The sequence below is a fragment of the Vanellus vanellus genome, assembly GCF_965231255.1.
Source record: "Vanellus vanellus genome assembly, chromosome: 3".
Lineage (NCBI taxonomy): Eukaryota > Metazoa > Chordata > Aves > Charadriiformes > Charadriidae > Vanellus > Vanellus vanellus.
The window spans coordinates 35,022,131-35,046,322 of record NC_138907.1 but is presented as its reverse complement, the minus strand read 5'-3'; the positions used below and the strand labels follow the sequence as shown (position 1 = coordinate 35,046,322).

Sequence of the window (24,192 nt, the reverse complement as noted above, 5' to 3'; positions counted from 1 at the left end):
GGGACTCCACAACCTCCCTGGGCAGCCTGTGCCAGTGCTCTGTCACCCTCACCGTAAAGAAGTGTTTCCATGTATTTGAACGGAACATCCTGTGTTCTAACTTGTGCCCCTTACCCCTCGTCCTGTCACTGGGAACCATTGAAAAGAGCCTGGCTCCATCCTCCTTCAACCCACCCTTTAGATACTTGTATGTCATAATAAGGTCTCCCCTCAGCCTTCTCTTCTCCAGGCTAAAGAGTCCCAGCTCTCTCAGCCTTTCCTCATAAGGGAGATGCTCCAATCCCTTAATCATCTTAGTTGCCCTTCGCTGGACTCGCTCCAGCAGTTCCCTGTCCCTCTTCAACTGGGGAGCCCAAAACTGGACACAGTATTCCAGTTGTGGCCTCACCAGTGCAGAGTAGAGGGGAAGAATGACCTCCCTCGACCTACTGGCCACACTCTTCCCTATGCAGCCCAGGATTCCATTGGCCTTTTTGGCAACAAGGGCACATTGCTGGGCCATGGATAATTTACTGTCTACCACGACCCCGAGATCCTTCTCCTCCGAGCTACTTCCCAGCAGGTCCGCCCCTAGCCTATACTGGTGCCTAGCATTCTTCCTCCCCAGGTGCAGGACCTTGTACTTGCTTTTGTTGAACCTCATTAGGTTCTTCTCTGCCCAGCTCTCCAGCCTGTCCAGGTCACGCTGGATGGCAGCACGGCCCTCTGGGGTGTCAGCCACCCCACCCAGTTTGGTATCATCAGCAAACTTGCTGAGGATATACTCTGACCCCTCATCCAGGTCATTAATGAATATATTAAACAAAATTGGACCGAGTATTGACCCCTGGGGGACAGCACTGGTTACAGGCCTCCAACTAGACTCTGTGCCGCTGATCACAACCCTCTGAGTTCTGTCCCGCAGCCAACTCTCAATCCACCTTGCTGTCACCTCATCTAGCCCATACTTCCTCAGCTTCCTAATGAGGATGTTATGGGAGACAGTGTCAAAAGCCTTGTTAAAGTCAAGGTAGATGACATCCACGACTCTCACGATTCGATGGCACTTGTCCCTCTCACCTTACAGATTATTATGTAGCTGACATATCTTCTCTAGACCAGTGTCACTGTTATTTTATTTTTACTTTCTGTGGCAGATGTTGCTATCTAGGGGCAAGTAGTAAATGTATCCCTATCCAAATATCAGCGTGGCCATGTTTCTAATGTGCAACCCCCATCTGCTGAGAAATTAGATTGAGAAATCATCTCTGTACAATTTGCCTTCCTCGTACATCAGAGAAGACAGAAGCTGCGCACTTTGAGATTGAGAAATCATCTCTGTACAATTTGTCTTCCTCATGCATCAGAGGAGACAGAAGCTGTACACTTTGACTAGAGTTCATGTCAGGATCTTGGTGGCATGTTATCCCTAGCTTGCTTTCAGTGAATAAGCAAAAAAAAACGGCTGACTGCATATCCTCATCTAGTTCCTAGATGCAGTTTATTAATGAAACCACTCTGGAAAACCCTTGCTGTCTATTATTCTGTGGCCAAGAGTGATAATAAGCAGTGTATCCAAAAGAAAATAGATTTTGTTGAGCGTCACACTACTCCCTCATCTGTGACCACTGCATCAGAGGGAGCCAAGTCCTCTAGGTTCAAGAACAAGGATGTTAAGTGTTTTTATCATCTGGGGAAGCAGGTATTTTTATTGGTGTCAATTTAGGTTTGGGAATTGATTTATTGTCATTTACATATTCTAGCTTCTGGACAGGGTACAATACTTTCTTGAATTACCCCTGGCCTTCAAGAATCAGATTTTTAATGCTAATATCCACTGTATTAAAAAAGAAACCATATCTGCTGCAAATTTTTTTATGAGCAGAAGGGGTTATAAGCTGTTACTATCTTTCGTTTCTTTCACCAGAGTACAAAATGTTGCCCATTAAAATCCCAATTTATTCTGATAGTAAGTTAGAGTGCCAATGACTGGCTTTTCTGTCTCTTCAGTGTTGGTTTGTGTTTATATAATATGGTTTGACACTTTACAGTTTTGTTGTGAAGTATTCCAACTCTCAATATTGAAATCCCAAGATACCATTTCCATAATGGGTATAAACTATTTACCTATCACCTATATTTATGCATTTGGTTAATATATATCAAAAGTATTCTCTGAGAATCTACATTCATAAGTAGGCATTTTTCTTCTTTTTTCATCTTCTCTATGTGTTCTATTAGATAAGCTTACCAATATATTTTACAGATATCATAACATGTAATAAAACAACAGAAACGTATTTAATTATAGTTGAAATTGGTTTGAAACTTTTAAAATGCAGTAATCGGATTACCTGTCTGCTTGTCCTAATTGCTGTTAAAAAAAGGTGTGCTGATGTGGGTTTTTTTACAGAAAAAAATTAAGATGTTATTGAATTATTTATTTATTTGTTTTAAATAAGGACCACTGAAAATAGCTCTAGCGATTGAAGCCAAAGCCTGGAAGATGCTCCTCTGTCGTTACTTAAATGAGGAATATAAAAAGAAAATGACAGACATGATGTCGTTCATAACTGAATACTTGAAGAAATTGTCTCGACCTCTGCATGACTTGGATGATGTCAGATTTGCAATGGAAGCTTTATCTGTCATACGTGATAATAAAATACAAATGGATATGACTCTGGGACCTATTGAAGTAAGATGACTTTTAATTCTTTATCTTTATTATAACAACACTATATAATAGGAGTCATAAGATAAACTGAGAACCCAAACAATCAGTTTACTGTCCTGAAGGATCTTTGAAGATATCCTTGAAGATATTAAAAACCTGACTGGACATGGTCCTGGGAAATCTGATTCGGGTGACCCTGCTCTGAGCAGGGAAGGTTGGACTGGACAATCTCCAGAGGCCCCTTTCAACTTTGGTGTTCGGTCTACACCTCTCAGAAGCTGAACAGGAGAGAAATCTAAGTGTAGATATCTGCATGGAATAAACAACTGTGTTTATCAACCGTCACAAATTGCACAGAATACAAGTCACAGGTCAAAGGAGCAGCTAACATAGTGCACACTGTTGTTTGTCTTCATTAGCAAATCTTTTGCCTATCTATTGGGAAACTATAAAATATGAAAATAACCTTAATTTTAAATAATGCCACATGTGTAGGAGGAGGATAATAAAGCAGAAGATATGCAAACAAATTGCCAATGAGAACAAGTGATAAGAAAGGTTCATTCTGTAACAGATACATACGCAGTGATTTGATAGTTTGGCAAACATATAGTAATAAATACTTTATAGATGATATGGCAAAACATTTAAAAATGTGTAGTTTAGTGTGCATAATTATTCAAAGTTAGGAAAAATTCATCAAAATCTACATTCAGGTGGAATGTAGATCAGTAGAATAACAATAACACTGAGATGATAAAATTTTAGGTATTTTTAATATTAAATTTATTTCAGTTTAATATATATTTCTGCTATTTCATCCAAGACATCTTTAAAAACATGTTTTTTACTGTTGTTCCCTAGTTCTTCATTCATCATCCTTATTTTAAAAAAACAAATCAATATTTTATGCCTAAATTACATGAACAGATTTTCTTTGAAATGTTTCTTACACATTGGATCTATATTCTTGCAAATGAACTTAAAATGCGTAATTCCTAAGATTTTACTTTTTCATCTAGGAAGCCTATGCCATTTTAAATACATTTGAAATTGAGGTTACAAAAGAGGAATCAGAAGGGGTTGATACACTCAGATATTCTTTTAATAAATTACAGACCAAAGCTGTAAGTATATAAAACATATTTTCCATTTGTCTTCATGTGTTTTTTTCAGACTATAAATGACAGTGTGGGACCAATTGTCACTGCACTCTGGCTTCTCACTCTTGGCCTCACTTGAACACTAGTGTCTATATCTTTGACTAATGTGTTCATTTTCTAGTTTTATTTTTATAGAGCTCTTTAATATTAAATATTCTTGTAGCTTTTAGATATATGCTTAAAACCTGCAAGACAATGATAAATTTATTATGTTTCTTTTTGCTCTGTCTGCCCTTCTCCATTTCCATTTTTTGTCATTCGTGTCTGATGAGGAAGTTTGCTACCCTTAGATTACCTGTTTTTAAGAAGTGCATACTTTTCCAGTGCCCTTACCTTTAAGTGATGGTTGCACATTTACCTTTATTGCTTAGGACAGCCTTATATCCCTCAAAAGCTCGATGTTTATTGAATATTTTCCTGAAATGTTGAAGACTAGATAGCAATATGTAGATATATTGTTGGAACAATTAAGTTAGATCCTATCCCGTAGATTAGTCACTCTGGAAAGGACTTGAGCTCAAGTATATATTTTACAGTTGCATTTCATGCAGTTCTTTGTTCTTTTTTCTCAAGCTTTTGAACAAAGAGTAAGGAATTTGTTTAAGAGAAGGCTGAGCCATCCATGAGGAAGAGGACCCTAACACTTTGGGTTTTGATAGTTTTTTTGGAGGGAGGGAAGGAAGAAAATATGATTTTTTTTTTTTTTCACCCCTTTCCTATGTCCATTTGTTTCCCCACACCCTTGTAATGGAACATGTTCACTTAAAGGTGGAGGAAAGATTTGGGGTTTTATGGTTTTTGTTTTTGTTTTTTTTTTTCTTTCCACTTTTAATTTAAAAAATTGAACATAGAACAACATAACAGGAAAAAAAATCTATTTAGCTTCAAATAATTTTTGTTCAGAATTTTAATACTTTTCACTTATAACTTTGATTTATATAAAACTTAAATATCTTCCTGATTTTTAAGGAAATAACTTTGATTTTAATCTTTTGTATGTCAGACCAGAGTTCAAGATGAGTTGGTTCAAGTTCAGCCCAAATTTAAGAGTAATTTGCTAGAATCAGTTGCAGTTTTTCAGGAGGATGTCTCAAACTTTGAAACGTCTTATGAAACGGTAAATTAATTTAGTAGTTACCTGTAAGACTTGTAGTTAGTTTTTCAATATTTCTGGTTTGCAGCAGTTTGGTGCAACAATTTTATTGTACTGAGCTACTGAGTGTTTGATGCCATGTTTGCTAAGTGGTCAACATTGTAGGTCAAACTTTTCAGTATGATGAAATAGCAGTGCACAAAACTCTGTAATGAAAGAAAATAATTCCTGGCGGTACAACTTGACATGACATCTTAATTTAAAAATTAATTTAGAAATTGTAGCGTATATTGTGGCATCTTTGCTCGCACATCAACATTAAAAAAGATGGTCTTAGGCCACTCACTGTTTATTTCATTTTCAGCAAAAGAACAAAATATGAGAAATGAAAGTCTACTCCTATTCAGTTTAATTAAGCTGAAGAATTTTCAATTTCATAAAAGTTCTCTTTTCTTAGATTTACCATTGTAAGCATTGCATTACCAAGATACATGGCTTGATTGGATTTTGACTACCAAAAAAATATGCATTTTGTGATAACCTGTAAAATTACAGTGACCTTCAGTCACTTTGAGCATTAATATTCAATTTTTGTTAACTGCTTGTTTGAAAGGAAGGACCTATGATTCCAAGTATTGCACCTCAGGAAGCCAGTAATAGGCTACAGATCTTTCAGGTAAGAAAATTAACTGTGGAGTTTCCAAATTATTAAAATTAGCTATGCTCTTGCTTATCATAACATGTTTAGAAAAAGATACGTTTACAATCTTTAGTAAATGTGTATTGGTGGATATTCTGTGTAGTATTATGTTAATTATACTAATTATTTCTATCAGGCAATGTTTTCCTTAATGGATTGATGGATTGATTGACTGATGCATAACCTTGCTTCACTCTCCATTTTGTGAGCAGAAATTGTCAACTTGAATAAAAACGGTAGAATAGGGAAGAGTCAAGTACAGCAGCTTGATAATGACTGGAAAGAAGCCAGGTTACATATCAGTCACATAAGCCAATCTTTTAATCTTTCAAAGATCACATTTTCCATTAGATAATTGTCTTTCAAGTAGATATTTGTTTGTTATGAAACCCATAATTAGTTTTTAATCTATTTCTATTCCTACTTCCTTTCTCTGCAAGTTATAGTAACTTGAAGATTTTTTTTCAGCAGGACTTTTGTGAACCTCTTACATATTATATAGACTCTGTAAAAAGTAAATTCAAAGTTTTTGAAAAGCACTAAGTAACTAACAGAAGGTGCTTAAACCTCTTGATGCATCTAATATGTACTGAAAATTGAGAGTTTTTGCTTGAATTTACTGTATTTATTATTTCACCAAGAGAATGCTTTGTATTTATAGATAGTAACTGCCAAAATCATTCTTTACATTTTTCTATGGTGATTGTATCCTTTGGACAGCAGTTATACTTTTTCATGGCAACATTAGACAATTTTAAATTAAAACATACATTATGAACATATTTTCATTTTGTCTGTATGAATCCTAATTTTATCAGGCTAACTTTGATGAGCTGTGGAGAAAGTTTATCACATACTCATCTGGTGAACAGTTGTTTGGGTTGCCTGTCACAGACTATGAAGTTTTGCATAAAGTCAGGTAACTGTGGAAATACAGCTGTCTTAGATGTTTATTATTTACGTTGGAAAGGCTTAGGTTACACCAGAGAGGGAAATATTACAATATGGAAAGTTTCCATTGCCTTAAATTAAATAAAAACGAAAAGTTAATGAAAATTTTAAGAGGTTTAATGAATTTGCCAATAAAAATAATTGTATTTGTTTATTATGGTAACAGAACCATACCAGATTATTTTATTACATGTAAATGCTACTATATAAAGGAGCAGAATACCATGGCCTAAAAAAAAACCCCAAACCTTATACATAAGTAGAGAAGTAAATTTAGCATTATGTATTAAGATATGATACAAAGAGCAAACAAGGAAGAGGCAAGGAAAGGTGAGTGTATCAACATATATGAAAAATATAAGTAGAAATTTTATGAAAGTCTGAATTTTTTGAGCCACTGTACAAATGAGAATCAGATTCTAAAGTTTCTGCAGCAGCCATTTCAGTGGTTTGAAGGTGATTCACACCAGATGAGAAACCAATCCTTTCTGGCTGTTTTTTAGATATCAGCATTTTAGTTCAGATTCAGAGAGTGCTTCCAAAGTAAATTGACTAATTGTCCCCCACTTGCCATGCTTTGCTTTGCACTGCAGAGCCAGCTCAGGGTACATAAGCTAGGTTCGTTTTGGATGAATGGAAGTTTTATAGAACTAGACCAAAGTAAAACTTCCCCCACATATGTTTAGTGTGTATATTAGGTCCTTAGTACCAACTGCCTGCTCTTTTTTGTGGATTTTATTAATGAAGTGCATTTACTACATTAAGAAACGTGATCTAATTGATCTATGCCTTTTTTTTTTCCAGTAATATTACATATAGCATCTATTTAACTATTGTGAGATATCCACATAGCTGATTGAAATTGTTGGTATCATTTTTTTTTCCCAGGAAGGAGTTAAGCTTGCTTCAGAAATTGTATGGATTATATGATACTGTAATAAACAATATCAATGGTTATTATGAGATACTTTGGACAGATGTAGATATTGAAAAAATTAATGCTGAACTTCTCGATTTTCGAAACAGGTATGTTCATAATATGAATTATAACTGATGTTAAATGCATTGAGATTTAGGTGACTTCAGTAAAGCTATTTGATATACTTAAATACAAAACTTCCATAATAAAGTTTGTCATAAAGTAATAAGATTCTTCAAGGAAGAATGGAATCACACTATACCTTCAGTTAACCAGCCTTTTACCTATAGTTTTGATAATCGAAAGGCACACGATCGATTTCCTTAGCTAAACCAAACAAGATGTTAGGAGAGCTGAAAGTTTATTTGTAACAGTTAAGTTACTCAACTAGGAGGATTAACCCATTGATTTTTAAGTCCTGAATGCAAGAATAACATTTCTGAATCTTTAAAAATATTTTATCCTTTTAAAAAACATTTCTCCTCTTTCAAATACATTAACAATGCTGAATGTCTTAAATAGTAGGGATTTGTAAAAAAGTTTTGCAAAAAATATTGCAGCAATGACGAAAGATTAAAATGGTTTTGACACTGTTGAGGGGATTGGATGTACTTAGTTTGATTCAGAAATGTTTTCTAACCTTTTAATTTAACTCTATTTTTCGTATTTTCAAAAGTAACTATATTATTTTGGGAAGAAATACAATACAGAAAACTAGGACAAGGATTATTTTACAACAGAATAAGTGCAGCATTGAGTGCCGTCCCCAGCTCTCCTGCTACCTAATAGAGTCCTGTTATAAGCTTGGCAAGTTCCATCCTAAAACAACTCAGCTTTCTTGGCACTTTCTTTGCACCCCAGACCTCCTATTAGAACAATACTCCAGAATCTTTAATTATTAATTTCCAAAATAAAGGCATGACTAAATGATGTACATTTGTACCTGTGCCAGTACTTAGTATTTTAAAATATGTCTGTACTGCAGTTATAGAGCAGTGCAGGCCTATTAAAACAGCTTTAAATTAATCTTAGATAACGTTAAAGTCTAATTGTGGAAATACAGAGCTCCACAAAAGCTCTGAAATTAACATTTGTTTAAGGTAGTTCAAGTAGAAGTTTATAAAGGGGCAATTACTTTTGTATCTGCAGTGAAGAGAAGAACCTTCAGTATAAATAGCTATTTCTTAGGCTGTTAAGTGCTCATCCCACCTATTTACCCATCATTTCTTTCTATTCTCCATATTGTCAATATATCTTACCTCTTGGCATTACTTCGGCAGTTTTTCATGGCTTATCACGCTGATGGGTTCAGGTAACCCAAAAATAGTAGCACAACCTTCCTAACGGGGAGGGGATCCGTGCTACAGAATATGGAAATTCTTTTATTTTCTTTTTAACTACTAATCCAGGGTGTCATGGTAGTCTAGTAAATATACATTTTCCAGAAGGTTAACTGATACATGGAATATGTCATTATAAGTCATAAAATCAGTAAGTGAAGAAATTCCATAGTTTTGAATTTGCAATTTTGACAGAGTTGAAGGTTGAGTCTTAGATTTGCATTATTTCTTAATTTCTAACTGGGAAACATTAACCAGAGACTAATAACCTTTGAAGGAAACATGTGCCAAATGATGATTTTCTTTCCCAAATTTGAGGTTACATGTACTGGTAGAATTTCAAGGCTTAAGAGTCTCTCAAAGAAGCAAGGAATTGACAGATGCCTAATTGGCAGTATCTTGTCTGTGCCATGTCCAGCCTGGCCTTGAACACCTCCAGGGATGGGGCCTCAACAACCTCTCTGGGCAACCTGTTCCAGTGCCTTACCACCCTCAAAGTGAAAAACTTCTTCCTAATGTTCAATCTGAACCTGCCCTCTTCCAGTTTAAAGCCATTCCTCCTCGTCCTATTGCTACATGCCCTAGTAGAAAGTCCTTCCCCAGCTCTCCTGTAGGCCCCCTTTAGGTACTGGAAGGCCGCAATAAGATCTCCCTGGAGCCTTCTCTTCTCCAGGCTGAACAGCCCCAACTCTTTCAGCCTGTCCTCATAGGAGAGGTGCTCCAGCCCTTGGATCATCCTCGTGGCTCTCCTCTGGACACGCTCCAGCAGGTCCATGTCCTTCTTATGTTGGGGACTCCAGAGCTGGATGCAGTACTCCAGGTGGGGTGTCACAAGAGTGGAGCAGAGGGGCAGAATCACCTCCTTTGACCTGCTGGCCACGCTTCTTCTGATGCAGTCCAGGATACAGTTAGCCTTCTGGGCTGTGATCGCACATTGCCGTTCACGTTGAGCTTCTTGTCAATCAGCACGCCCGGGTCCTTCTCTGCAGGGCTGCTCTCCAGCCATTCCCTGCCGAGCCTGTATTTGTGCTTGGGACCCCGACCCAGATGTAGGACCTTGCACTTGGCCTTCTTGAACTGCATGAGGTTGGCTTGGGCCCATCTCTCCAGCCTGTCCAGATCCCTCTGGATGGCATCGCTCCCGTCCAGCATGTCTACCTCACAAAAGAGCTTGGTATCATTGGCAAACTTGCTGAGGGTGCGCTCAACCCCACTGTCCCTGTCGCCGACAAAGGCATTGAACAGTACAGGCCCCAGTACCAACCCCTGAGGAATGCCACTTGTCACTTGTCTCCACTTGGACATCGAGCTCTTGACCGCAACTCTTTCAGTGAGACCGTCCAGCCAGTTCTTTATCCATGGAGTGGTCCATTTGTTGAAACCATGTCTCTTCAATTTAGAGACCAGGATATTGTGTGGGACAGTGTCAAACGCTTTGCACAAATCCAAGTAGATGACATCAGTTGGTCTTCCCTTGTCCACTGCCACTGTAACCCCTTTGTAGAAGGCCACCAAATTTGTCAGGCATGACTTGACCTTGGTGAAGCCATGCTGGCTGTCGCCAATCACCTCCTTGTGTTCTATGTGCCTCAGCAGAGTTTCCAGGAGCATCTGCTCCATGATCTTGCCAGGCACAGAGGTGAGACTGACTGGCCTGTAGTACCCTGGCTCTTCCTTGTTTCCCTTTTTGAAAATAGGGGTTATGTTTCCCCTTTTCCAGTCGGCAGGAACCTTGCCAGACCTCCACGACTTCTCAAATATGATGGCTAGTGGCTTAGCCGCTTGATCTGCCAGTTCCCTCAGGACCTGCGGATGTCTCTCATCAGGTCCCATGGACTTGTGCACCTTCAGATTCCTCAGGTGGTCTCGCACTTGATCTTCACCTACAGTGGGCGGTTCTCCATTTTCCCAATCCTCATCTTTGCATTCTATGTCATGGGCAGTGCGGCTGCGGTCCTTGCCAGTGAAGACTCAGGCAAAAAAGTCATTGAGTACCTCAGCTCTATCTCTGTCCAGCCCCTCCTTGTTGGAAAGAACAAGGTCGAGCATAGCTCCTCTCCTTGTTGGCTCCTCAACCACTTGGAGAAGGAAGTTGTCCTCAATGCAATCCAAGAACCTCCTGGGCTGCCTATGCCTGGCTGTGTTACCCTTCCAACAGATGTCGGGGTGGTTGAAGTCACCCATGAGGATGAGGGTCTGTGAGTGTGATGCATTGAAATGGTTCATAAGACTCAGTAAGGATAACTCCTAAGACTTTGGCTTTGGAACCTGCCGCATGTCATTCAAAATCTGCATCTTTGCTGTGTCCAATTCCTGTGTCCCAAATCACTGAACCCGACATATTAAGTCTTTAATAATGAATGAAAAGAATGGCTGCAAACAGAGTAATTTAGAATCATAGAATGGTTTAGGTTGGAAAGGACCTTGAAGATCATAAAGTTCCAACCCCCCTGCCATAGGCATGGACACCTCCCACTAGACCAGGTTGCTCAAAGCCCCATCCAGCCTGGCCTTGAACACCTCCAGGGATGGGGCCTCAACAACTTCTCTGGGCAACCTGTTTCAGTGCCTTACCACCCTCAGAGTGAAAAATTTCTTCCTAATATTTAATCTAAATATGCCTTCTTTGGCTTGAAGCCATTCCCCCTTGTCCTATCAGTACATGCCCTTGTAAAAAGTCCTTCAGATGTTTTGCCTGGTTTTCGAAGGAAAAAAGGTGATCTGTGATGTCACTGTCTGACCATGTCTATGCTTCTCTTTTTCAGCATTCTCGAATAATTGTTTTTTTAATCTATTGGCTAGTTTCAACATTCAACACGGCAGATTTCTCACAAAATAACCTTAAATGCCTATGAGTTTTATAAAAGTCAAAACTTCACAGTAGTCAAAAAAGAAACAAAATACTTTCACCCCTCAAGGAAAGGCAGGCAGGTATCAAATGTTCTATTTGGCAGCAACCGGGGAGCTAGTCAACCTGAAGGTACTGGCAACCACACAGCACCAACGTAGCCCTAAACCAGACACAGACTGCTGTATTGTACTGGATTATAGAAAATATTAAACTGTATCAGTGGGAGATAGAGAGATAAGTGACAAAGGATGCAAAACCAAGGGAAATATGACCCAGGGTTTATTACTTTTCCTGCTAAGAATATACTTTATAATTTACATTAGGACATTCCTGTGGGGGGTCAACTGCTTAATTCTTACCATGTAGGCTCTGTAAAAGTGTGGTCAAAGAGGTGAATATTCATTTGACTGTTTTGCTGGGGTTTTCCCCTTTAGAAGTAAATAATTTTCATTTTCTTAGGGAATAGCTTCAGGACCACTAAGCAAAACTAGAGGAGAAGTTGGTTATATCTTTTTAATTTTCACATCTGTTTCTGAACTTGTATGTAAATATGTGCCATGTGTATTACTGGAATTGTAAATTGAAGTAAATATTATATTATCATAGAATGGTTTGGGTTGGAAAGGACCTTAAAGATCATCTAGTTCCAATCCCTCTGCCACGGGCAGGAGCACCTTCCATTACACTAGGTTGCTCAAAGCCCCATCTAACCTGTCCTTGAACACTTCTGGGGATGCGACATCCACAGCTTCTCTGGGCAACCTGTTCTGGTGTCTCACCACCTGCACAGTAAAGAATTTCTTCCTGATGTCTAATCTAAATCTACCCTCTTTCAGTTTAAAACCATTACCCCTCATCCTGTCGCTACACTCCCTGATAAAGAGTCCATCCCCATTATATTTGTACAATGATTACATATGTGAAATTTAACTAATTTTGCTCTGTTTTTCTGTATGCCAATAAAGAGTTTGTGATGATAAGCAGCAGATAAGCTATGTTTTAATGCAAACTGCAATATTTCTGTCTATTTGTGAAGAACAACAGTAGTTAAAACTGTTAAATCTTATGATTTGTTAGTAGGGCATTTGGATTGGTTCTTACTAAAAAGATAGACTATTTGACACGAATTGCAATTTTACGTAGAAAAAGTTGACCTCAATACAAGCTACTTCATATCTCCTTGTCTGTTTTTACAATTTTTAAACAATTCCTGTTTTGACAAAAAGAGACATTTACTACTGAAGCAATTTAATTCAACTGCAGGTGCCGTAGACTACCTAAAGGACTCCAACACTGGCAAGCGTTTTTAGATCTCAAGAAAAAAATTGATGATTTTAGTGAGTCTTGTTATTTGTTGGAAATGATGAGTGACAAAGCAATGAAACAAAGACACTGGGATCGTATTGCAGAAACAACAGGACATCAATTTGATATAGAATCTGATTCCTTTTGCCTTCGAAACATCATGGAAGCACCAATTCTTAAACATAAAGATGATATTGAGGTAGGTACATACAATTTTTTTCCCCTCCTTGTTCATTTTTTATGGTCAGAAAAAGAAATAATATGATTACTTACAAAGTGATCACTTTTAAAAACATGTTTTTTTACTTCTTTAAAGTCCTTGACTCAATCACGCCACACTAGTTTAAAATAATTTACATTTTATTTAGCAGTTCTTATCCATATGAACAAAGACAGACATAGCAGCTGCAATCTTTGGGCACTTATTTCTAGATAATCTCTTCACATTCTTCCTGGTCTATTTTCTATGATTGTTTTTTAGCCCTTTTTAAACAGGAAAAAAATGCAAACAAAACTTCAAATTATTGTGGTCACCTAATTTTTTAACTGCGTGGCTGCTTTAAGGATTTGTAAACAAATCAGAAATTTTAGAAAAAGGCTTCATGCTTATTAATATTTAATATGAATACTTTTCTAGATCTTTATGGCTTCTTCTGAACCATACAACTTCTAAAGATCCCCCACATAACCTGAAAAAACTCTCAATGGAGTAGGGTAAATATGTGTGCAAAAGCTATTGTTATATTCTTACTTGATTTATATGGAAGCATTCCAAGGTGATTGCTTAATTTGAATAAAGCTCTGATTTGAATGGAACGTAGGACTTGATGACCTTTCCATCCTATACTATTCTTAGATTCTGTGATTCTATAAATTTAGATGTGATAAGATTGAGACTCATCTGGTGATGAGTCTACATCACTACCCTAAACCTTGTAGAAATGATGGTTCAGAAATCTGGTTATGCAGAAATAACAAAATGTGACACCACAGAAATGGTATATGCATGCATATCCAAGTGTGCATTTTTCATTTATCTATACATGTAATTTGAGCGGGTAAAATCAGTAGTGTGGTGTCTGCATTTGTGTGACACATTTCTGCACTATTTTATAAGATTTCATACATTGTCTTTAAGTATTCTATTACTAGATGTGTAATATTAGGAAAGATTTCATTCCTGAAGAATGAAGTTTCTAAAATTGGGTCTTTCTTTGCAGGATATATGCATATCTGCTACAAAGGAAAAAGATATAGAAGCCAAACTATCTCAAATAGCTGACATTTGGGGAAGCCAAATTCTGAGCTTTTCATCATTCAAAGGGAGAGGACAGTTACTGTTAAAGGGAACTGAATCATCAGAAATTATAACATTGATGGAGGACAGTTTAATGATTCTTGGCTCTTTACTGACCAATAGGTATTTTTAAATTGATTGTGCATGGTATTTTCAGAAACACATATTAGGCTAAATCAGCAGTAAATTTGAATGGAATATTATTTTTTAATGAGAAAGAGTATTACGATGTCTAATGAAAAAAAATCCTCAAGTGGAAGACTTCCAGGTATTAGCAGCAAACTATTTTCTCAATATACTTGAATGTAATCAAGCTGGTAGAACCTTTCTATGAGCTGCTTCTTGCTCCAAGTGTATCAGGTGTTGTTTGGGTGGGTTTTTTTCACTATTGTAAGTATTTATTTTATAATAGCCTTATCTAGAATTAAAAAATTTCTGCTTCTCATCCTTTTCTAGATATAATGCACCATTTAAAAAGGAAATTCAGAGTTGGATTTATAAACTAAGCAGCTCTACGGACATAATTGAAGAATGGCTGGTTGTGCAGAACCTCTGGATTTATCTTGAAGCTGTTTTTGTAGGGGGAGATATTGCAAAACAGTTACCCCAGGTAAACTTTACAATGCTTGCCTATTATTGTGTGTTAAAAGCTATCTGTGTAATAATTTCCAACAGATTATGCTGTGAAAGTACTTATGTGTTTGCTATTTATAGGAAGCAAAGCGTTTTCAGAATATTGACAAGTCATGGATAAGAATAATGCAACGAGCTCATGAAAACCCAAATGTAATTAACTGCTGTGTTGGAGATGAGACTATGGAGCAACTTCTCCCTCATTTACATGAACAGTTGGAAGTATGTCAGAAATCACTTACAGGGTATGAATTGTTTGATTTTTAGTGCATTATTATTTTGTAAATAGTTTAAATGAGATATTAATAGTATTTCAGTCTGACTTTCCTTCTTATGTAGAAGAAATTGAAGAGCTGAAATATTCTAATAAAAATCTTGTTCCATTTTAAAGATACTTAGAGAAGAAAAGACTACTGTTTCCTAGATTCTTTTTTGTTTCTGATCCTGCCCTTCTGGAAATTCTTGGACAAGCAAGTGATTCTCATACAATTCAGGTACAACCTTAGTGATTTTTTTCTGCTTATAAAAAAAAAAAGGAATATGGAAAAGCATTTAATAAATTCAGATGTAACCATTTTCTTCTTATAAACTTTGAGAAAAAAATTTGTTTATGTTCTTTAGTATTTAACAAATATGAAATGGATATCTGTACTTCAAAAAAATCTTCAGAATGAAGAACACTAGAATATGGTCTCATCAAGCAATTTGCTAGTGGTTCATTTCACAACTAAGCTAACAGAAGGGACCCTGTAAGACTTTCCCTCTTTGCATATTGCAAAATTCGTCCAGCTAGTCTGGATTGTTACTGAGGGTTGATTGATATAGGTGATCTCACACAATGGCCGATCTCTGTTCTGCTAGATCACCTCTGGAAACTGTAAAAAAAACAGCAAATGGAGGTAAAATCCTACACAATAATTTTTGTAATTATTACTTAAAGGTGGCCTGATATTCATCTGTAGGTTCAGATAAACCTTTGCAGGATAACCTTATTTGAGATTTCTTTCTGTTTACTAGTGTTACATATTTACACTGAACGACTTCTGAATTGTCCTTACAGCCACATCTTCCTTCCATATCTGACAATATAAATGAAGTAGACTTCCACCCAAAGGATTATGATCGCATACTGGCAGTTGTATCAAGAGAAGGAGAAAAAATTCCAGTAATTATCTGAATTTTTTGTTGTTGTTAATAGATAAATCATTCTATTATTGGACATATAAATATATATTAAATGGAATTATTGTTAATTACAAATTAACATTTCAAGGATTGGTGTAACAAAGCTTCATTAAATAAATTTCTAGTATGCTTATTGAAATTAAATCTGTAGTTGTCTTGAATAGAAATTTAGTAACTATTGGGTTCTTGGAGAAAAGTTTGGTAACTGTGTTCTATTTTGTACCTTTTACTTTTACTAATTTTTCAGTTGGACACTCCAGTGATTGCAAAAGGACCAGTAGAACTTTGGTTGCAGGATTTATTGCGTGTGCAGCAGATTTCATTGCATGGTATAATTAGGGCAGCATATTACCAAATTAGTGACCCAGGATATCAGTTGCTGAATTTTCTTAATCACTTCCCAGCACAGGTGAGGTTACAAGATGTGGATTTTTGTGTGCAGTCTGGGTAGTGTGTGGGGAGAGGTGGGATATAAAGAGCATAGAGGATTGTCTATCTGAGGAAGTTTTCACAGAGGAAGCAAGGATATGGATCTACTCAGTAGAATGCTGATTTCAATTTTGGTACCCTAAATATAGCTTAATATTTTTCATGTAATCTACTCTAAAATTACTTTTTTCTTCTTTTGAAGAATGTAAAGTAGAGCTTATATTTTCTGTGATGGATATTGAACCCCTTTCAGATGCAAATAAAAATTACACGTGCAGATTGATTTCTCTCTCATAATTTAAGATTGCAAGAGCTATGAGTATGATTATTTATCTCATAATTTACAAGATTTACCTCATAGTTCATATACTTGTCACTATGATAATGCAGTCCTAGTGGAAGCCTATCTTGAAGGATTCTAGTTTGCCTAGAGACTCTTTCATCTTACTGGTAATCCATAAATTTAATCAACAAGTAATGAATTGTTTCCCATCCTGTAAAAATTCTGACTTTGTAATTTGCTAATCAGTACAGTGCTGGGTGTATTTTTTTTTTAATAGAAATTCTGCAAATATAGTTTTTCATTGCTAATTTAAAAAAAAAAAGTCAGTATACTTAAATATTTAATAGAATTATCTTAAAGCTGTATTTAAACAATTATTTATTATCTCAGAACTATTTATTTTTAAAAGTCTACTGCTTTTCTTTAAACAGATAAGGACTCTCTGTCTTGTTTGCATGTCAGACATTTTGAAATGGCTTTATTACCATCTGTAAAGATTTTCTTTCCCATGTCTTGTTAATCCAAATGTTTTTGTGTTCAAAGAATTATTTGTGTTAGAAGAGGGGAAGGAAGAAGAAAACGGTCTTTGGCCAAGAAATTTAAAATACAGAGAAAGAAAAGCTGTGTTACAGGACAGAGAAGAAATTTGCCAAAATAATGACAAATATTTGAAATGTTTTCTTTCATTCACGCTGCCTTTTTCCTGTCTTAGAATCTACTGTTACAGTTAACATGAAAAAGTCACATCCAAAGATTTATTATTTTTTTTTCCTCTGTCTGATTGGTCATTCTAAAATAAACTTGTTTTAGACTCTACTGATCATAGCCTAATGATTCTAAAACTACAGGTATAGGGAGATGGAAAAGTAGAAAGAATGGGTGAGTAAAATTTTTAGGTCTTGTTGCTTTCTGAGTGTAGAAATGTGAGGGCAAAAAAAGGCATCGGCACAGTTCTCGTCTACCCTGTTTTTTCATGGGTGTGCCTGATATTGTAAATCAGAATCAATCTGAGACTGTAGTTGACATGCAACATCCTATAACTCTCTAGATTTATTTGGGAGCAAAATAACTTGTAGTTCAATGTGCTGTAGTCTGTACTCCAGTCATAACAGCATGTTAGAAAGATAGCAATACATCCCATGTTCAGTAGAAATGCACAGCATTTTTTTTTAAATGTTCTTTAATTAGCTATGAATTGGCAATGGGAAGTTTTCAGAAGGACTTCTCTCCACAAGTTAAGAGCTGTTTATGTCTGTGATACTGGAGTACACTAAGGGATTGTAAATTAAACTGAGAATCATCCTTAATTTGTGTATATCTCAGTATGTGACACATTTTCATAAGTTTTTAAATGTTTTCTCAGGAGTTTTCAGTACCACAGCAGAGCCAATTAACTCAGGCACAGTATCCTGGTGAGATAGCCTCATGCTAGATGTAGTGATAATTTGGGGCTCTCTACACCATAATTTATTGTTCCTGTTACACCTAAGGCTTCTTTAATAAGGCTAGTGTTCAACAAGTTATTCTTTTGTGTTTTTTTCACGTATGTAGGTTGGATTACTAGGAATTCAAATGTTGTGGACTCATGATTCAGAAGCAGCTCTACAGAATGCTAAAGAGGACAGAAAAATCATGCAAATAACCAATGGGAGATTTCTGGAGATTCTGAATATGTTGATTAGCCAGACCACACATGATCTTTCCAAGTTTGACAGAGTGAAATTTGAAACACTTATTACTATTCATGTGCATCAGCGTGATATTTTTGATGATTTGGTAAAGTACAGAATTTGATTTCTGACAATGAAGTGCATTTTCTGTCATAATAATTTTTCTTGTATGGGGTAGCTACAGTTAGACATGTGTATGCATGTGTTTGTGAGACAGAGATGTCCATAATCTCACCGTAGTAAAAATAGTACACTTTTGCTTAAGGTAGAATAAGATTCATCAGATCTGTGATCTAAATATTTGCCCCAAATTTTTACACTTTTCTTAGCATATTTCAATTTCCCATTTCTTCCTACAGAATTGTTTTGATAGACAAAATATGTCCTTTAGTATGTCCTTTCTTTGGAAAACTGTATTACTCTTCCTTGTATAAATAAAAAAGCTGAGTCTGCTGAGGGTGTGGTAGCTTTATCATCGTAGATAATTTCCTCATGGCTTGTTACAGAATCTCAGTGGTTGGCACTAGGCTGCACTTTGGGTCCAACCATTCTAGAGTTACAGCAATGATAGCAACATATTCTATATCTCCTAGTTTCTTCTTTCTGTCTCTCCTGCTTCTTCAGGGAGCAGGCTACTGGGACGCTCTTTCAGGTTCCTAAGGGGAATACATAGAAGACAAACAAAAAGCCCTACCAAAATTAACAGATAATGTCAATCCTATATCTGAACTTTTTAGACTGTACTAAATTGTTTACATTCCTTTATTTTTTGAGGAGTGCCATCCCTCCAACACTACATCTCTCACATATTTTTACTGCTGATGACACAAGCTTGTTAGATGCTACATAATTTGCCTTCCATGCCTCAGTCAGATCCTTCCTTCATTGTGCCCTTTGTTCCAATGTATTTGGTGGATTTAGCAGTGTGTTGTTTGCTATTTTCACTTGGAGGGTGAGCTGTATCACCAAAGCAATTTAAGATTTATTTGATTAACACAGATGTTGTAATGACCAGGTTAAGGGGTCAGGACCTTTTTTAATACTAGTTTAGCATACACCTGAGCATATTATGTGATGGTTATATGTATTTCATAGGAACTTTAACCTGAGTCACTCCTTATTCTCATACAAATAAGCACTTTATCACAGTTATCAAAGACAAATGTGGATGCTCAGTTATAATATAGACATTTGTTTACTTTCTTTTAAGGTAAAAATGCACATCAAATCACCAACTGATTTTGAATGGTTAAAGCAGTCTAGATTCTACTTTAAAGAAGATTTCGATCAAGTCTTGGTGTCTATTACGGATGTTGATTTTGTTTACCAAAATGAATTTCTGGGTTGCACTGATCGTCTGGTTATAACACCTCTTACAGACAGGTTAGAAAAACAATAATACATAATCAATAATTCCAATATATATGGCATTATTTAACATATATCTTTGAAGAGGCACATTCTGAATTAAGTCCTGTGCGGGCTAGGTCATTCATCAAAATCTTCTCATATGTTTGCTTAATCATACTCCTTTAGAAAAGGAAAAATAGAGTCTCACTAATTTGTATACTTAGTAATTCCTAGACAAGTTTTATCACTGCCCAGTCTTAAAAGATTTAGTAACAGAAACAAATCTTTTTAAGGTTCTGTAATAATGTATAGTTTAGCAGTATTTCTGTACTGAAGAAAAGATTAGGTCAGATATTTAAAATTCTGTAATAAGGGATTCTATAAAGATTTTGTGGCTACCAATGTCTTTGAAAGTCTAAGACAACGTCAGTGTCTGTTGTTTTATTAGTGCTGGGAAACAGTTTAGATATGTCCATAAGAATCTAGATGTTGACAAGGTCTCAGCTTTATGCACTCGTTTGCCATTCTTCTGTAGTCAGGCAAGCAAACAACCATTAGTTTTGTTTCAAATGTGGCTTAACAGTGAGAACTCTGTTTCTTTTTCTCCTCTTGGGAATTTCTTGTCTGCCCCTCCCCAAATTCTTCATCCATTTATTCCTTTCTTGAGATGTCACTTTTGACAAAATGAGAAAATAGAAGGCCAAAAGATACTTGCAAAAAGAACCCCTCAAGAACCAAAAATAACTTGCAACCTACAATCATTCAGTTTGCTCCCTATGTGGAGCACATGTCTGTACAGATTTTTGAACACCTTTATTTCTCCAGAAGAGGTAGGACTGCTATTGTGACAATATGGAAAGTTCAGTACATTTCTGCGCTGAACTTTACTGCCCTCAACAGTCAAGTATTTTTAGTACAGAATGTTAAAATCTAGCCCAAAATTTGCCTTGATCACAATAGAACTGTAGAAGTAAAACCTATATGTCACTTTAAAGATTCTTATTGGTTAGAACACATCAGGGTCTCTGCAGTGCAAGTTTAGCATAATATATTATAGTGATTCAAGATAAACTGTGGGAAGTAGTTATTAAACTCAGTTCAATTATGGATTAAACCCAGAAATACTTTAGTTAGAAATGCATTCAGAGTATGTTGAGTTGATTTGATAATGAAGATATCCCATCATTTGTATAGGACCTTTGTCATTTAATCCTTTTAGTGTTACTCTTGGTACTCATGGTACTCCTTAGCGTGAATGAAAATCATAACTAAGACTCACATATAACTAAAGCAGTAGTCTAAACTTTTTAAGACTTAAAAAAAAAAAGGGGGGGGGAGGGTAAAGCTTAGGAGTTTTTTCTTAGATTTGTAAAAATCTTTTACCCATAACTGTGGAAGGGGCCATAAATCCTTATTCTTTCACACATTTAGACAAAAGTAGCCTAACCTGATGAAATGCATACACATTAAGATACTGCAGAATATGATGAGGTAGCAGAATTCAACAGCAGAATATGCTCTTTATAGCTGCAAAAAGAGTAAATGACAAGTAAATTCCTTTCTATGGTATGTATTCATTTTTTAGCTTGCCTAATATTCACAGTTTTTAGCAAACTAGATTAAGACCAGATCAGATTTTTTGCTTTAATAAGTAATGTTAAATGCTGCGTTTTGTGACTTTTACCACTCAACTTCCTGCACTCATGGAAATCAATGGAACTGCTTTATGAAGAAGTAATGTTTCAAAGTAAGAGTTTGTAGAATCTATTGCATAACTCTTGTTATTTTATATGTATACACATATATCTTTTTTAATAAATTAATATTGATTAACATTTCTAGGTGCTATATAACTTTAGCACAGGCTTTGGGAATGAACATGGGAGGAGCTCCAGCAGGACCAGCTGGAACTGGTAAAACAGAAACGACGAAGGACATGGGAAAGGCTCTGGGAAAATACGTAGTAGTCTTTAACTGCTCTGATCAAATGGACTTCAGAGGTCTGGGTAGGATTTTCAAAGGTAAGACTTTGTGTAGGATAGAAGAGACTTCCACAGATGATCTATGAGGTGCAGTTAGAACAGTTTGCTCAGGACCTTATTCAGGTTGGGTTTTGAGTATCTCCAGGGATGGATGTTCCACAACACCTCTGGGCCATCCATCCTCATGGTAATATTTTTTATACTTCCGTTGTCTTCATAGAATCATAGAATGGTTTGGATTGGAAAGGACCTTGAAGATCATATGCCATAGGCAGGGACAGGTTGGGTCTTAGATTTGCATTATTTCTTAATTTCTAACTGGGAAACATTAACCAGAGACTAATAACCTTTGAAGGAAACATGTGCCAAATGATGTTTTTCTTTCCCAAATTTGAGGTTACATGTACTGATAGAATTTCAAGGCTTAAGAGTCTCTCAAAGAAGCAAGGAATTGACAGATGCCTAATTGGCAGTATCTTGTCTGTGTAAAATCATAGAATCATAGAATGGTTTGGGTTGGAAAGGACCTTGAAGATCATTGAGTTCCAACTCCCCTGCCATAGGCAGGGACGCCTCCACTAGACCAGGTTGCCCAAGGCCATGTCCAGCTTGGCCTTGAACACCTCCAGGGATGGGGCCTCAACAACCTCTCTGGGCAACCTGTTCCAGTGCCTTACCACCCTCAAAGTGAAAAACTTCTTCCTAATGTTCAATCTGAACCTGCCCTCTTCCAGTTTAAAGCCATTCCTCCTCGTCCTATTGCTACATGCCCTAGTAGAAAGTCCTTCCCCAGCTCTCCTGTAGGCCCCCTTTAGGTACTGGAAGGCCGCAATAAGATCTCCCTGGAGCCTTCTCTTCTCCAGGCTGAACAGCCCCAACTCTTTCAGCCTGTCCTCATAGGAGAGGTGCTCCAGCCCTTGGATCATCCTCGTGGCTCTCCTCTGGACACGCTCCAGCAGATCCATGTCCTTCTTATGTTGGGGACTCCAGAGCTGGATGCAGTACTCCAGGTGGGGTGTCACAAGAGTGGAGCAGAGGGGCAGAATCACCTCCTTTGACCTGCTGGCCACGCTTCTTCTGATGCAGTCCAGGATACAGTTAGCCTTCTGGGCTGTGATCGCACATTGCCGTTCACGTTGAGCTTCTTGTCAATCAGCACGCCCAGGTCCTTCTCTGCAGGGCTGCTCTCCAGCCATTCCCTGCCGAGCCTGTATTTGTGCTTGGGACCCCGACCCAGATGTAGGACCTTGCACTTGGCCTTCTTGAACTGCATGAGGTTGGCTTGGGCCCATCTCTCCAGCCTGTCCAGATCCCTCTGGATGGCATCGCTCCCGTCCAGCATGTCTACCTCACAAAAGAGCTTGGTATCATTGGCAAACTTGCTGAGGGTGCGCTCAACCCCACTGTCCCTGTCGCCGACAAAGGCATTGAACAGTACAGGCCCCAGTACCAACCCCTGAGGAATGCCACTTGTCACTTGTCTCCACTTGGACATCGAGCTCTTGACCGCAACTCTTTCAGTGAGACCGTCCAGCCAGTTCTTTATCCATGGAGTGGTCCATTTGTTGAAACCATGTCTCTTCAATTTAGAGACCAGGATATTGTGTGGGACAGTGTCAAACGCTTTGCACAAATCCAAGTAGATGACATCAGTTGGTCTTCCCTTGTCCACTGCCACTGTAACCCCTTTGTAGAAGGCCACCAAATTTGTCAGGCATGACTTGACCTTGGTGAAGCCATGCTGGCTGTCGCCAATCACCTCCTTGTGTTCTATGTGCCTCAGCAGAGTTTCCAGGAGCATCTGCTCCATGATCTTGCCAGGCACAGAGGTGAGACTGACTGGCCTGTAGTACCCTGGCTCTTTCTTGTTTCCCTTTTTGAAAATAGGGGTTATGTTTCCCCTTTTCCAGTCGGCAGGAACCTTGCCAGACCTCCACGACTTCTCAAATATGATGGCTAGTGGCTTAGCCGCTTGATCTGCCAGTTCCCTCAGGACCTGCGGATGTCTCTCATCAGGTCCCATGGACTTGTGCACCTTCAGATTCCTCAGGTGGTCTCGCACTTGATCTTCACCTACAGTGGGCGGTTCTCCATTTTCCCAATCCTCATCTTTGCATTCTATGTCATGGGCAGTGCGGCCGCGGTCCTTGCCAGTGAAGACTCAGGCAAAAAAGTCATTTGAGTACCTCAGCTCTATCTCTGTCCCAGGTAATAAGTTCTTGCGTTTCCTTTCTGAGAGCCCACACTTTTCCTAGTCTTTCTTTTCTCGCTGACATACTTAAAGAAGGATTTTTTGCTTGTCTTACTATCCCTGGCCAGATTTAGTTCTATCTGGGCTTTAGCTTGTCTAACCCGATCCCTGGGTGCTCGAATGATTCCTCTGTA

The 24,192-nt window shown here is 37.4% G+C and overlaps 1 protein-coding gene across 1 annotated transcript in view; it reads left to right on the top strand.

The window, feature by feature from the left end:
• DNAH8 (dynein axonemal heavy chain 8) overlaps positions 1 to 24,192 on the top strand; it is a gene marked incomplete at its 3' end in the record, with an annotated part of 150,799 nt that overhangs the window by 42,496 nt on the left and 84,111 nt on the right. Inside the window, exons 28-43 of the mRNA XM_082480246.1 lie at positions 2,442 to 2,677; positions 3,679 to 3,783; positions 4,823 to 4,936; positions 5,526 to 5,588; positions 6,431 to 6,531; positions 7,452 to 7,589; positions 12,937 to 13,177; positions 14,199 to 14,398; positions 14,732 to 14,885; positions 14,990 to 15,153; positions 15,300 to 15,402; positions 15,969 to 16,073; positions 16,341 to 16,502; positions 18,357 to 18,581; positions 19,686 to 19,858; positions 21,668 to 21,846. Of these exons, the coding sequence (XP_082336372.1) occupies positions 2,442 to 2,677; positions 3,679 to 3,783; positions 4,823 to 4,936; positions 5,526 to 5,588; positions 6,431 to 6,531; positions 7,452 to 7,589; positions 12,937 to 13,177; positions 14,199 to 14,398; positions 14,732 to 14,885; positions 14,990 to 15,153; positions 15,300 to 15,402; positions 15,969 to 16,073; positions 16,341 to 16,502; positions 18,357 to 18,581; positions 19,686 to 19,858; positions 21,668 to 21,846 (2,463 nt within the window). The remainder of the gene's footprint in view (positions 1 to 2,441; positions 2,678 to 3,678; positions 3,784 to 4,822; positions 4,937 to 5,525; positions 5,589 to 6,430; positions 6,532 to 7,451; positions 7,590 to 12,936; positions 13,178 to 14,198; positions 14,399 to 14,731; positions 14,886 to 14,989; positions 15,154 to 15,299; positions 15,403 to 15,968; positions 16,074 to 16,340; positions 16,503 to 18,356; positions 18,582 to 19,685; positions 19,859 to 21,667; positions 21,847 to 24,192) is intronic.